The 15089-nt window shown below is 42.1% G+C and overlaps 1 protein-coding gene across 12 annotated transcripts in view; it reads left to right on the top strand.

The window, feature by feature from the left end:
• ephb3b (eph receptor B3b) overlaps window positions 1-10490 on the top strand; it is a 53694-nt gene extending 43204 nt beyond the window's left edge. For 6 of the 12 annotated variants that reach the window (XM_086115086.1, XM_086115092.1, XM_086115087.1 and 3 more), the window contains exons 11-16: window positions 1058-1305; window positions 1632-1847; window positions 2781-2966; window positions 3241-3440; window positions 6556-6711; window positions 8950-10490. In XM_086115086.1, coding sequence (XP_085971212.1) covers window positions 1058-1305; window positions 1632-1847; window positions 2781-2966; window positions 3241-3440; window positions 6556-6711; window positions 8950-9058 — 1115 coding nt within the window. In that variant the 3' untranslated portion in view covers window positions 9059-10490. The remainder of the gene's footprint in view (window positions 1-1057; window positions 1306-1631; window positions 1848-2780; window positions 2967-3240; window positions 3441-6555; window positions 6712-8949) is intronic. The other 6 variants (XM_086115097.1, XM_086115094.1, XM_086115093.1 and 3 more) reach the window with 3 other exon arrangements.
• The last annotated feature ends 4599 nt before the right edge of the window (window positions 10491-15089 follow it).

The raw sequence follows: 15089 nt of genomic DNA, 5'->3' as shown, positions 1-15089 counted from the left end.
TTGCCAAAATTGGTTGGATGCCACTGAAGTAATTTGAGAATAAATTCGGCCAAGCTAGTTTTGACTTTGACACACAATCCTTGCACATAATACTTTTTCTGGTTAGTTCCCTCCTTGAAAAGCCTTCCCTTCCATTTTATGTTGTTGTTGTTTAAATGGTCAACTTTTTCAACATATTTGATACATTTTATAGTCATATCTCTGCTCAGAATACTGCAGGATTGTACCAAGCGAGCTTGATTTTTCTTATTGTTGTATCTAAGCCAAAATAGAGGGCGATGTGATGGCAGAGAAGGGAGTTCCTACTACTGCTTCTACTACTACTTTTACGACTGCTACTACTACCACGGCAATTCTCCTGCTGCTGAGGCTACTACTTGAAAGCCGTTGCTTCCCAGCATTCGCAGTGACAACCCCGTCTTCCATGTCCTCCTGCTCTCCTTTATTCCCCTCCTCCATCCTTACATTCCCGCCTCCCTTGCCCACAACTTCCTTCACTGTGTTACCTTTTGACTGCTGTTGACACGCATTACTGTGGCCATCACGCTTGGTGTAGAATCGAAATGTAAACCATCCACTGGCCCCAGAAGCCCCAAACTTCTGTCTCCACCTATCTCTTCCTCCTGCGCCTACTTCTCCGACCTTTCCAAAGCTTAGCTCCACTCCCCCTTGTAAATGCCACCCTTCCTAATCACTCCCCGATCCACTCCTATCCGCATCACATGCCATTATTTATGTTGCTGCATCATCTCACATTTTGCATCAAATGCTTTAGTTTATTGGCATATAATCACTATATGCTCCTCCATCATCACCGTCCTTTGACTATGGCCTAGAGTCCTGGCTTTCTCATGCAGTTCCCCCTGTCCCACACCTGCTGCCCTTCCCTGGCTCCTTGGTTCTAACCATTTGATTGTTCCCTCTACCCTCTTCTCCCCCACTCTCCTCCACTTTTCCATCGTACATCTCTCCCCACCCTTTGTCTCTCTCTCTCTTTCCATCGTTCCTCTCCTTCTTTGCCGTTTCTTTTGGGCTGTCACCACCTGGGCTCTCACAGGAGAGTTTGGTGAAGTATGCCGTGGTCGCCTCAAGCTACCCGGCCGCCGTGAGATCATTGTCGCCATCAAGACTCTCAAAGTGGGCTACACTGACCGACAGAGGAGAGACTTCCTCTCAGAGGCATCCATCATGGGCCAGTTTGACCACCCCAATATCATCCGCTTGGAAGGGGTGGTCACCAAGAGTCGACCCGTGATGATTGTGACCGAGTTCATGGAAAATGGAGCACTGGATTCGTTCCTTAGGGTGAGGACAAAATTCAAGTAGTCTGTATTTTTTTTTCTCAGATTTATGAGATTTATTTTTCAGTTTGCGTAATGCTTAGACCCTGCTCTGCAAATGTTTGCACCCAAATCTGCAATTTTTAAAATCCTGTGTCTATGTAAATGTAAATGGTGACACTTAAAAAGAGAAATTGGAGAGTATGAAGTATGAAAGATGCAGTAAAGTGAACGATGAGAGATATCAAAAATTAAGTACACATAACTGATAGAGGAATGATACAAAAAGAAAACGCTGACCTTTTTCTACAATTCAGTTCATCTCTCATGTTTTCTCTTTCGCATCGTCAGCTCAATGACGGGCAGTTTACAGTGATTCAGCTCGTTGGCATGCTACGTGGCATCGCAGCAGGCATGAAGTACCTGTCAGATATGAATTACGTGCACAGAGACTTGGCTGCCCGTAACATCCTGGTCAACAGTAACCTGGTGTGCAAGGTGTCCGACTTCGGCCTGTCTCGTTTCCTTGAGGACGACCCTACAGACCCGACCTACACAAGCTCACTGGTAAGCTTTAACAATAGGTGTATGTTTCTGTGTTGACTAAAATAAAGCATGCATTCATCAATAAATTATACTTCTGAGCCCAACTCACAAAAGCAATCTATAAAACGGGAGCAGCCACTTGACACCGCCAATATATGTTCTACCAAGGGACACAGGGGAAGGTCTTTGATCTTAATTTGGACAGAAGAATCATGTGATAAAATAGGCTGCAATATGTTCTCACGGGAGTCTCAGGGTAAAGATTCATAGTTCAGTAATGTGTAGTCTGTATGACATTGCTTTTTATTTTAACCTGGCATTTTTACAATGCCCTCTACAATTACTGAGAATGCTATATTTTTGGACAAAAAAATGGAGCATTTGGCAAAATTTCTCCCTCGTTTTTGTCTGTTTCTAACACCAAGAGTCACCGATAACATGACAGCAACTACTTTCGTGGAGGGGTGGCTGTGGCCGGCTCATTTGGTAGAGCGGGTTGTTTGGTGGCTGAAGTATCAATGGCTACACCTGTCTGCTATCGAAATTTCCCTTGGCAAGACACTGAAATCGAAATTGCCTCCTGGTTGGCATTGTAAATGTGAATCGGTTCTCAATTACCTGATTTAGCCAAATAAATAAATACATAATAAAGAGATAAATTAATTTGTTGTTTGTATTGAGTGAAAAACAACAAAAGAGAGCAATAAAAACAGTCGCATATTCAGCTAAAAAGTACACATGATTTGCCATACATACTGTACATACCATTGTGATCCAAACTTCATACTGTATGTTCCTGTGTGTCATTGTTTTGGAGCCATGCTACTAACCTGGTGTGTTGTACGCCTTGCACCCATGTGTTTGTGAATAAATGTTTCCCCGGATTGCATTTATCTCACACTCTCTTTTCCTCTTGTATGTGTGTGACTCTGTGTTTGTGCTCCATCCCTCCAGTATTTCATGCTCACCTACTCATTCGCATATCCACAGGGAGGGAAGATCCCAATTCGATGGACAGCACCGGAGGCAATTGCCTACAGGAAGTTCACCTCAGCGAGCGATGTGTGGAGCTACGGAATTGTCATGTGGGAAGTGATGTCATATGGAGAGCGGCCGTATTGGGACATGAGCAATCAAGATGTAAGCTCATAAAGTGACATGCATACTGTATGTTTAAGACTGTCAAAGGTTTACATTTCAATATATTGCATTGCAGACTACAAATAGCCTGTTTTCATACTGTTCTGGCTTTTCTGACTTTCTGTGCATTCTCAACATTTTTTTCTATGTCAACCTACCCACCACTACCATTCCACCTATTCAACTAGAAGCCTTTTTTTCTCGCTTTCCCTTCCCTTGATAAAGTATCTGGCAAGTGGAGGTCACTGTTGTTTCTTTCTTGATCATTCCACAGGTGATAAATGCAGTGGAGCAGGACTATCGACTGCCCCCGCCGATGGACTGCCCCACAGCGCTACATCAGCTCATGTTAGACTGCTGGGTGAAAGAGCGCAACCTACGGCCAAAATTCACCCAGATTGTCGCCACCTTGGATAAACTCATCCGCAATGCCGCCAGCCTCAAGGTGGTCACCAACAGCACACAGTCTACTGGGTAAGTAGGAGGACTGGTTGAGAGATAACAGGAATGAATGGATTGGTCCCTAAAAAATCTTTTAATGTCTACTGGTTCAGCCTGAGCTGAAATTATGGCTTCAGTCATTCAACTATTTAAGATATTATGTATGACTTACGCATAACCCAGAGTTACCGCAATCATGCATTTTGTTGTGCAAACACTGAAAGGGTCACCATTCTCTCGTATGAGGGCCAATATTTGTATCTAAATTCGGCACTTCAAGAAATACTTTTGCAAATGAGGAGCTCATTAATGCTGTATGTACTTTGTACCGTCAGTTGCACTGCCGTTATCCACGCTGTTTCTTGGAAAGAGTTTGAAGGATATATGATGGCAGAGTTTGAGTGACTGAGATTGGGGTGGGGGTGACCTACCTATCTGTCCCTGCATCAGGGTCTTTTTGTCCTGAGGGGGGTCTGCAGACAATCCTGGGTTGTGCTCATGGGGGAAACTAGGGTCTCGGTTGGCCACTGTAGTGCCGTTCTTAGAAGATTAAGCTTGCGGTTAATTAGCTCGATTAAGGCGATGCAAAAAGAAGATGGGAGCGCCTTTTAATTAGCCACTAACAAGATTTAAAACGGGCCAGCAGAGAGGTGGCCTCCTGCTGACAAATCTGCAAAATGGAGACTATCGTCCTGTTTGGCATTGAAGGCTAGCCGGGGGCTATCTAACATAGTTTGGCAAAAAGTTCTTTGTGTCATGTGGAACCGTCATGTTTGACATCAGTACGGACTGCACCATAGGGTGTCAGAGTAATGAGCAACAGTATTGTTTATGCTAGCCTTACAGCTCACATTGCATTTGGCCATTTGTGTATTTTCTTTCTATTTCTTCTCTCTTAAGATTTCCAAATAGAAATTCCAAACAGCCACTGCTTTGGAGTTTTGAAAAAAAAAAGACTAAAGTTTGGAGAAACTGTCACAGTTCCAGACATTTTAGTTGTTGCCATGTCATCAGCATTGGCGGGAGTCGGACATTACCCAGCATCCCTACTGTGCTCCAACTGGTTGATTACATGTGGCCAGCAACATACTGGATCTTTTTGAAGCTAACTTGAGAGAAGGAGCACCAACAATGCCCCATTAAAGAAGAGCCCTGGTCTGGCTTTAACAACAGCCTGAGGCCTTGGGCACCGAAGCATGGCTCTTATTAAAAATCACTCAATCTACACCACTCAATGGAGCCTCTGTATCACAGTTATTAGCTACAGTTCTTTGCTGCTCTCTTTTTTTTCCCCACCGTTCTTCATTCCTCTTTTAATTGTTAATGAATCTAATGCCATCAAAAAGGATGACAGGAATCAACAGAGCAGAGAGGAGGGCAGACAGGAGCACTCTTTCTCTTTGGGTGCTCCCAGTTCTTTCTCCTTGCAAACTCTTTCCCTCAACACACCTCCCTCTAACTCTTCTCTCCCACCTTTTCTTCATCCGCTCCACTTTTCTCTGAGTTGTTACACTTTTATTAAACTTCCAAGGTGGGCCATCTATCTGGAGCACTCATCAGCAAAGGGGCTTGGGAGTTTTCTTTAAAAAGGGGGCCTCCTTTGTGTCGTAGTGGAATAATGTATGGGTGAAAGGTTATGCATAAACAATAATTTACACGATATAGTCACTCACAAATATTCATTAAATTCATACTGTCCTGTGAATTGCTAATCTTTGTTTGAGAAGCAAAAGCAAAAACAAAAAAAACAACTCATTGTTAACTCAGTTTATTGGCTAAATACAACCCCTGAAATGGTTATTTCATACAGTAAATAGATTCCCACAGCCGCAAGAAGAGATGATCTACCATCCACATATTTCCAGGTTTTTGCAGTGCCCCCCCCCCCATCTCATGAATGACCATCGATTTTCACTCGCACTCTCCAAAAGCCTGAAAAACGTTTTTACTGGTGATTGGAAGCTGTTATTGCAAATATTGTTTTCCATTTTCATTCATACATCTTCTTTGGGGATTTAAAGGGTTTTCCATACTCAAGCAGCCTTTAATCATTTCAATGTTGCCTGCCGCCCCTCCCCCCCGCCTGACCCCCAAATAATAGCATTTCAGACCAAAGACCTGAAAGCATCTTTTACACTGCCTGTTGTCAAACCTTTCCCAGGTCACTCTTCGGTATACGAAGGGGGGAACATTTGTCATGCCAATATTCCGATTTTATAGTTGCAAAGGCTGAGTGCCATATCTACTGTGTGACTCTTTTCTCAACTTGCTATCTTCATTACATATCTAAGAGTACATTTGTAAGCAGACACCTCCTGTCACTACACTGAAAAACCTGGTGTGTTGAATTTACCCAATTGTGTTTTGTCAAGTGGCTGCAGACAATAGAATCATCTAGATTTAGATGTGTACCGGTACTCTACTTAAAAATGTATCTGGATCCAGACGATTTGATGTCATCCATCCATCCATCCATTTTCTTATCCACTTATCCTCACGTGGGTCATGGGCACGCTGGAGCCTATCCCAGATGTCTTCAGGCAGTAGACAGGGTGCACCCTGAACTGGTTGTCAGCCAATCACAGCGTACACATAGATAAACAATGATTCACGTTCACACACACAACTAAGGACAATTTAGAGTGGCCCATTAACCTGCCAAGCATGTTTTTGAAATGTGGGAGGAAACAGGAGTACCCGGAGAAAACCCACGTAGGCACGGGGAGAACATGCAAACTCCACACAGTAAGGCTGAAGCCGGAATTGAACCCTGCACCCCTACGCAGTGAGGCAGACGTGCTAACCAGTCGACCACGGTGCAAACTGTCATGGACCCACTTGACAAATTAAAATTGAATAAATTCCACAACATTTTTTTCATTGTAGCTGCAGCGCCAGCATCCACCAACCAAACCTCCAGCCAGTCTCTCCACTCATTAAAGTGACACCCAAGCTAGCCATCCCCCCCACACACATGCACAACTCATGACATGTGGCGGAGAGGAGAGGAGAGAGGAGGAGAGGTGGTGAGGTGGCGCTCAGCAAGGAGGCATTTTATTGTGTTAGGTTGGCCGATAGAGGCGATAGAGTAACCACCTTAACCCTCTCTCTCTTTCTCTCTCCTCCTTACCTGAATTCCGCCACGCAGGGTATCCCAACCCTTGCTTGACCGCTGCGTGCCAGACTATACAACTTTCACCACTGTGGGAGACTGGCTGGACGCCATCAAGATGAGCCGCTACCATGACAATTTCATCAATGCCGGATTTGCTTCCTTTGACCTGGTTGCCCAGATGACAGCAGAGTGAGTGGATCACTTCAGATAATCAGGCCTAAAGTGATTGATCTGAGGTTGAGAGCAAAATGTAGGGAATGTGGCTTGCCCTTGGCAGAATTGAAAAAAAGCCTCATGGCTAAATTAAACATGATGAAGTGGTGATGATAGTGAAGAAGCAGTCATGGCGTAAGTTTAGCACAAAAGCAGGTGGTGGAAATATAGCATTTCTCACAAAAAAAAAAAAAAAAAAAAGTGGTGGGAATCGCTTTGCTGTGCTCCCCTTTCAAAACTACACTGTCATTTAACCCAGACTCATGTTGTCTGTTTTTGCCCCCCCATCAACTAATTGTTGACCTTGAAAATTCACCTGCCTCCTGCTGCTGTTTACAAAGAGGAAATTATGTAATAAAATTCGCGAAAATCGGAGGCTGGTGATGATCAAGTAAATTAATTAGGATTGTAATGATAAATAAGTCCTCCTCATTAGCAGCGTAATAGGCACGAGAGGTGGGGGTAATTTGTTTCAATTTGGTCAGGCTGACAGGTGTGGTGTTCTGTGGCTCTCTGTTGCCCCAAATGGCCAGTAATTCCTCTAATGGCACCCATTTATTTTCATTTCATCCACTGTCGCTATGCTGATGGGAATGACAAACTAGGAAAAAACAAAAGCCTTCCTGTATTTGTGTGTAATTGGAGTGATACGCCCTCAGTAAGTTTTGGAAAGGATGAACAAGTGGTGAGAATATGTGTTCATATCTTTGGGTCTCTGGGTTGAGCTCACATAGAGCAAGCCAAAAGTCCCACAGTCAAGCACATGGTGAGGTATCCGGGTATAATATTAGATTATCCACAATTTGTGTGTGATTGAATGGAGAGGACACACACTGTGGCAGAGCCCCAAAAGTAAACTAATCGTTGCCTCAGAGGAATTGAATTAGACCCTCTTCAGTAATGAAGATGATGCACTCTCTCAGGCCTTAAATGAGAATATTTACCTGCGTGGAAACATCGATATGTTACATCAAACAAACAAACAAACAAAAAAAAGGTCTCCAAAGCCACGCCTCCATCAAGCGGTAAAGTGGTTTTCACTTGATGTAGATTTGAATTGTCATTGATGGTGACATGAACAGTGCAGCAATGTGACTGTTGCATTCATGAAGTCCAAAAATGGATGTACTTTATGAGCCCCTTAAATGAGGCTTTTTCATGCGTTTCAGGTCAGGTGACTAGGATTTTATTCAATGACATGTTTTGCATTAGTTATGTGTGGACAAAATTTTAGTTAAATGAATTATGCTTAAGATGACCTGTGTGCTGGTTTTATACATGTCGCAAATCTTTACTGAATGATATGTTCTATTTTGATCCAGTAAAATATAAGTGATTTGAATTTTTTCACAATATCCCTACATCATGTAACTAACTAAGGGTTTGGACAGGTGAAATACTGATATGGTCGCTGTGTGCATGTCTCATATATCAGTTTGTGTCGAATCATATCGGTCAAAAACCATATTGTTACACCCCAAACATAACCATCCTTTGACAAGAAAGCTGTGCCAAAGCAGTAATGTAAATTTATAAGAGAGAGAGAGAAAAGGTTAATAATTCATTATTTTTTTTCTTTATAGTACTTTTTTTCCAGCAAGAAAAAGGGCAGGCGGCTCAAGTCCTCTTTGATGTCTATATGTGAATGAATGGGCTTCTACAGAAATATTGTGCATCACAGAAAACAATATTATGGAACTGTGCTTATATTTGAAGATCCCCGATTATAATCCATGGTGGTTTATTTTTTATTTTTTTATTATTGCCCGTGATGATTCTCATTCTAGTCTCATGAATCGGTCATTTTCCCTACCCTTTAATACTTTTCGGAAACAAAAAATCTCCCGGATGGTACTTGTACTTCTTAGAAACAGAAGCTTTCGGTCATATCAGCTCTACAGTTCAGCTGCCTAACAGTAGCTACACTGGTGATTTAATCATTAGCTATTATTCTCTGGCAGTTTAACTTGCGCCTTTTTGCTCACCTGCCGAGCAACAGCAGCATGATCCCGTAGCCCCCGTTTTGTTGACTTAAACTGAAGGAGGCATTTTATGGTTGATGACCAAGAGTGTGGATCATCCGGCTTGTTTACACTCATGGTTGAAATTAGATTTACAGTTCAATGTTTGAAATGTGACCTTTGCCTGATTTTATTTTATTATGACCCAACTGCCTGCACTCACTTTCCCTTCTTCCTCTTTTGCTCTATTTAGGGACTTGCTGCGGATAGGCGTTACATTGGCTGGCCACCAGAAGAAGATACTGGGTAGCATTCAGGACATGAGATTACAGATGAACCAGACACTTCCTGTCCAGGTGTGAGAAAAGACACACCCACGGCGGTGCAGTCGCAAGACGACCAGTTTGAGGAGCAAAGGGAGAGGAACCGTGCCAGATCGAGCCATTGGAAAATTCCAAGCTGCCTGACCCATCTCTGCCAATTAGACACTACAAAACTGACTTTTGCAGTGCCTCAAACTTGTTTACTTTTTGTTTTTCACCACTTCCACTTCCTGTTTTATGTTATTCATCGTGTACTTTTTTTTTCTATTCAATCACAATTTGTGTGTGTTCTGAAAGAGAGGGGTCAGTGTACCCGTCCCATTTGAGCCTCAACAGCTCTGGTTTAGGTTTACTTTGCATGATCGTGTGTTTTAGCTTGGCTTTGCTAACTGAAATGTCACAGTGATCCTGATGTGAGCGCCCCCTTCCTTCTGCCCCGCAACCCCAACTTTGACGGACATAACCAATAGCAATGAATGAGCATGCTGGAAGACAAAAACTAAAAGGAGACAGAGGACAATTATTTCCCGGAAGTTGTTCCACTGCGTATGTGTTGTTCTCCATCTTCATATTGAAGGTGTGTTATCTAAAAGGGCACTTGCTGAAGAAGGGTGAGGTACTATGATGGACTCAAGTCAATTATCAGGTTAATTGTGGCGGTCCGTTAAATGCTTGTTGAAGGACAGTTGTACCCTTTGTTGACCTGAAGCAGGGTTTTGACAAGATCAGGATCACTTGGTCATCAACTGTTTCTTGTTTTTGTCCACATCAAACTTTTTCCTTTCATTTTGACTTTCTTACATTTGAGGGAGATTTGTGGTTTCAAAATGGCTGGTCAAACTGAAATACCCCAAGTGGACTCTTTCTGTGAGACGGGGACACAAGGACTGTGGCAACACAACAGACCACTCGGCCTTTTTAGTGTGTGTGTGTGTGTGTGTGTGTGTGTGGGCGAATGTGTAATTAAGTGTGCTTGGATGTGCAGGTGTGTCACGTTGCACACAAGTATACTGTACAATACAGCTTCCGCTATTTGCCACTGTGGAGAATTAACGCATGAACTGAACCATGACGAGGAGCAATTATATCTGGAACAATATGCTATATTCTGTGGACAACTGTTAAAAACATCCTTTTTTTTTATTAATAGAATCACAAGGTCAACTTTGGAGAAGTATATATATATATGCATATAAGGTATGCAGAGCAACCCGTCGTGGACAATTTTCTACTTACTAGTACCTGGATGCAGAAATAATCAAAATTATTGTTTTAATTTGTTCAAATCCTTTCCTATGTATTTATTTGTGCCCCATCCCCTCTCCCACACTTCCCTAGCGCCACTTACCAGATGGGTCACAAGACCATTTGGGAAAGTGCATTTGAAACAATCAGATGGAAAAGCGAAGAGGATTCAGCTGATGAATTGATGATGATTAAACAAAATAAATGACATATACAGTACATTGCATATTGGATTTTTGTTGTCTTTCCAAACAGCCAGTATGGTTCATATTTTGTAAGAACGGTAGGATAAGTCAGTATAGAATAACAGATTCTTTGGCGATGTGAAATGAGTTGAAGGCATAGGGATGAAGAGAAAGACATTTGACTAAGTGTGCTTTCGCCAAAGGAAATAAATTAAAAGTGCAACCTCATGTTCATCCTTAGTTCGAGAAAATTCAACTTCTTCTCCACGTTAGAAGCTTTAATAAACTTCCTCACAAAACGACCTGCATCAAAGAATCAAGAGATGTCAGGCGACAAAGCCATCGGTCTTGTTTGTCCGGTCCATTAATGCTTCTAACCAGTCTGACTTTGCTGGGACACAGTGAACACAGGCATATGGCAGGCTGACCTATCATTATCTCTCTTCATTTCCTGTCTGGCCGGCAATCATCCTGTCTCGGCTCAGCCTTCTGCACATCCACAGCCCTGGTATGAACACTACTGAAAACCTGAAGGCTTCATCGTCCTCAATAATTGCATCAATCTCATACAGACCATTCAGGGAGTCGGCTTTGTCAACTTCCAGACAATGTGTTCTTTAGCTTTGGAGGGTGAATGCATTTATGAATTTGACGGTAGGTGTGTATTGATGCGATACTGTGTTGTTCGTGGCCATGCATACCGTATAGATTGTTGTTAAAGGCCGTAGGAAAAACGATGCAAAATAACCATCCCGTTCCTATTTTACAATGCCTCATCTTTTTCCACAGACTGCCACACCAGTACGCTTCGGATCCTATTCTCTTTTTCGGACGATGTTACACCACAAGATTGTCAGTTGGCAATTGTAGCCATTCACTCATGTTCAACCTTGCAAATATAAATCCAATGTACCGTACCACTATTTGGAACCATCATACTCACGGCAGTGGGAATGTACCCGAAGGAGGCTAAACAAATGCAATCCACCGATTGGGTGACAAGAGTTCTGTCCTTCTCAAGTGACAGCGGGATTTGAAATAAGATCCCAAAATGCACCTTTTGTTTTCAAACAGCCACATACCAAGACGAAAGAACACAAAATGCTGGATAGCCTCCATCTAGTATTTATTCTTAGTTTTACTTTTTGTGTGCGCCTCTTTGTTGCACTGGAATGACAGTCGACACATCCTGCTGCTAGAGTACGGCAAAGGAAAAATGTGGATTTAAAATTCTAAATCGTGCTGTCGCCAGCTGAACTGTGCTGTGGTGGAAACATGACGACTTTACTGTATGTACAACCTGACAAGACAAAGTGGGCAATAATTACGGAAGGCGAAAACATGTGTATATATACACAGCAGCAGACGTGCCCACTAAAAGAAAAACAGTGCTTTGGAGTTTGCATGAACATTAAATTGCCTCCACTTCTACCACAGACCATTTGGAGTCGTTAGTTCCCATGGGTGGTGCATGCAAAATTTTTACATTCACACAACAAAAAATAACTTGATTTTTTGATCACCATCCAGGCTGCTGAAAAAAAGGCCGGGCTGTTATGCCTGTATGTAATTTAAGAAAGTATCTGAAAATAATTCAACATTTTTAACATAGCCTCTGTTTGGATTCTCACTACTACAGCAGTGCCCTTTTTGTCTTGCATATCATTTAAGACAAAGGCCAACTGCTAAAGCGGCTCAAACCTTTCCACGTTCCACTTTGTTGTCTTGGCTTCAGTTGTTAGTTTTCACACTCAGGACGGAATTATTAACTCATTCAGTACCAGACAATTCTAGACGAAGTCTGAAAAGACGTTTAAAAACATCTTTGGGAGGGAATGAGTTAAAGGATTGCGTGGCTTCTGCGTGGTGCTAACCGGTAAAAACAGAGCAAACGGAACTCATCCACAAAGCAGACGGTGAAATGCGCCACGAACCGAGATACCAGGCAAAATGTGTCTCGATGCGCTGTGGCTATATATAAATGAGGTAATATGCAGATATTTGCGAGAAAAATTGCCCACCTCTGTGCAAATGAGCCCCATTGATAAACAACGACTAATTCACGCCAATGTTAATAGCATTAGCGGTGAGAGTGAGTCAAATAGCACATATTATAAGAGCATTGGACATAAAATTCTTTGAAAGGTAATGCGGTGACTTAGATGTTACAGACAACAAATTCTTGGAGAAATATTTTTTAAACTACTGGTTTGTAATGAAATTATCTTAAGAAACATGAGCCGCTCTCCTGACTATGCTTGTAAAACAAGTATGCTTTGAATTAGTCGCATAACAGCAGTTTTTCATTTGACTTAACAGAGATTCCCTTTAGACGCACATTTGGACTGAATTGTTCTCTCAATTTGCCTGACGACCTTTGCAGTTAAATGGTGCATAAAAGAACATATATACAGCATTTTTTTTCAATAAGGCTACAGGCACCTTGTGAGTGGGTATTGATTCTTGGTAAATAAACAAGAAAAGACGGATGGATGGATGGATGAACTAGGAAAAATCCAAAGTTACTCTTTTTTCAGGCCGCTGCAATATATTCAAAAAAGTTTGAAATCCACAGTGTGCCAATAAGGTGCAACACAGGCTTTCCTTGTATTGTATTTCCTACCCACCAATTAATATGAGTTTAGTCTCTGAGGGCACCAAGCCAACGGCTTTGTTTCTCAGCTAATAGGAGAAAGATGCTCAGATCATAGATTCTTCCTCATCCAACACTCGCCTTGTCCCCAGGCTCCTGTCTTCTTCCTTTCCCTGTCCAATTACAGAAAATATAAAGTGTTGCATCTGTGGCCTCGGTGTCTGGATAACTGCAACACATTCTACCCCTTGATGTACGACGTAAAGCTGAAACATTGATACTTTTGTGTTGCATTTGGCAGAAAGAAAACTATATTTGAGACAGTTTCCGTTTCACACTGTCACTGTGGTGAATTGTTCTACTTTAAAGGAATTTGACTTGTTTCAAGTCACCACGGCTTTTCTCAAAGCATTACAGGTATTTCTGCAACTGCAACGTTGTATCCTGAAAGACAGACCATATCATGCACATTGAACTGTTAGGGAAGTACACTTCTTTCTACTATGTCACTTTGCAGTAAACGTATTGCATAAAGAACTGGCGCACTATAAACATTCCTTCATCTATTGACAACGTGTCACGGCACTCCAAGATGGAAATTATTGATTGTGCGCAGACTTGTTTCATCAAAAAATGTCATATACTGTAAAGCAGAGTAAAACGATTGGGATGTCAATAAAGATTCATTTTGAATCCTCACTTGGTCAGCGGGACAGTATTAGCATAAATATCCGTGCGCATGTCGGTCAGGATGACGATCAATGCGAAACACAGACACACAGCAGATATGCGCAACAATACACACTCCTAATCATCTCTCAACTTACGATGCCTCATCCTCCCCCTTACAAGCTTCACACAACAAGCTACTTTTTCTTCCCCTCTTTGCACTTTTGCAGTAATCCATCGCTTTCATTTGAGTTGGGCACAGCTAATTGGTCGCGTCTGTATGGTGACACAGGGACCCCATGTAATTGCTGGACAAACAGAAAGGTTTTAAGCGTCGGACCTCTCTCGGCTGAGCTGTGCACAGACTCCAGTCGACTGGAAAACCCAATTACCGCTCCAACTGCACAATTTGCTAATTGGCAGGAAGTCCCACCACCGATTTACTCAGAGTGCATATCTTTGTTTCATCTGTTATTAAAGCACTCCAGCATTGCAAAAATGAAAATATAAACACATTTATTACCATGAAAAAAACAATGCTCAACAAATGCCTCTTCGCCTGATAACTCATGCCAATATCCTTTCAAACTTGAACAATGCAATAAATCATTGACTAGCACACACACACACACACTTGCCCACAAGCACATGCATACAATATTGCAATGTGAAAACATCACAACGATATTTAATGCATTTATTAACACTGAATCCCTAAAAATACATCTATCTGGCTTTCTTGGTCTTAAATGTCGCTCCAAACAGCATATTCAAATGACTGGCGCTACCCACTAATTTGATTTAAAATGGTTCCATTTTGGAGTTGAAAGCATTTGGATTTCTTATTAAACATTTGAATGGAAACAAAATTACAGATGTTGAATATTTGTGGGGAAGAAACCCCCCCCCCCCAAAAAAAAAAAAATCACCATCAGTCACAACACCTTTCTGCCCATGTACTTAAATAGTGTTTTGTACTCTCACCATCTCTCCTGCAAATATTATTTTACAAAGGCCAACAATTGAAAAATAAATGTGAGGTGCTTTAAAAATATGTAAATTTAGCATTCATGAATAAATGACAAATACTTCATATTGGAAGAGGAAATTGTAAGACAAACATCTTGCGAAACCATGTAATATGTACACGTATACCTTCCACCTTCCAAAAGGGCAGCAGGCCTTTGCTGGCCCACATAAGCCTTCTATTGTTGATTGTTTGGGTGCAGCTGCATGTTCTGTCTGTGAGATGGCTGATTATGTCTGCCAAGCCAGGGGGACAACAGTCAACACGGTCTCAAGCACATACCAAGCAGGTGACCTGAAGTTCACGGTCAAAGCTTGACAGGTGGTGAGAATGTGTGACATCGAAGAGGTA

The sequence above is a fragment of the Hippocampus guttulatus genome, chromosome 7, assembly GCF_054856545.1.
Source record: "Hippocampus guttulatus isolate MCC_2025c chromosome 7, RoL_Hgut_1.0, whole genome shotgun sequence".
In the NCBI taxonomy this organism is placed as follows: Eukaryota; Metazoa; Chordata; class Actinopteri; order Syngnathiformes; family Syngnathidae; genus Hippocampus; species Hippocampus guttulatus.
Note: the sequence above shows the minus strand (reverse complement) of the source record. Positions and strands in the feature narration are given on the sequence as shown.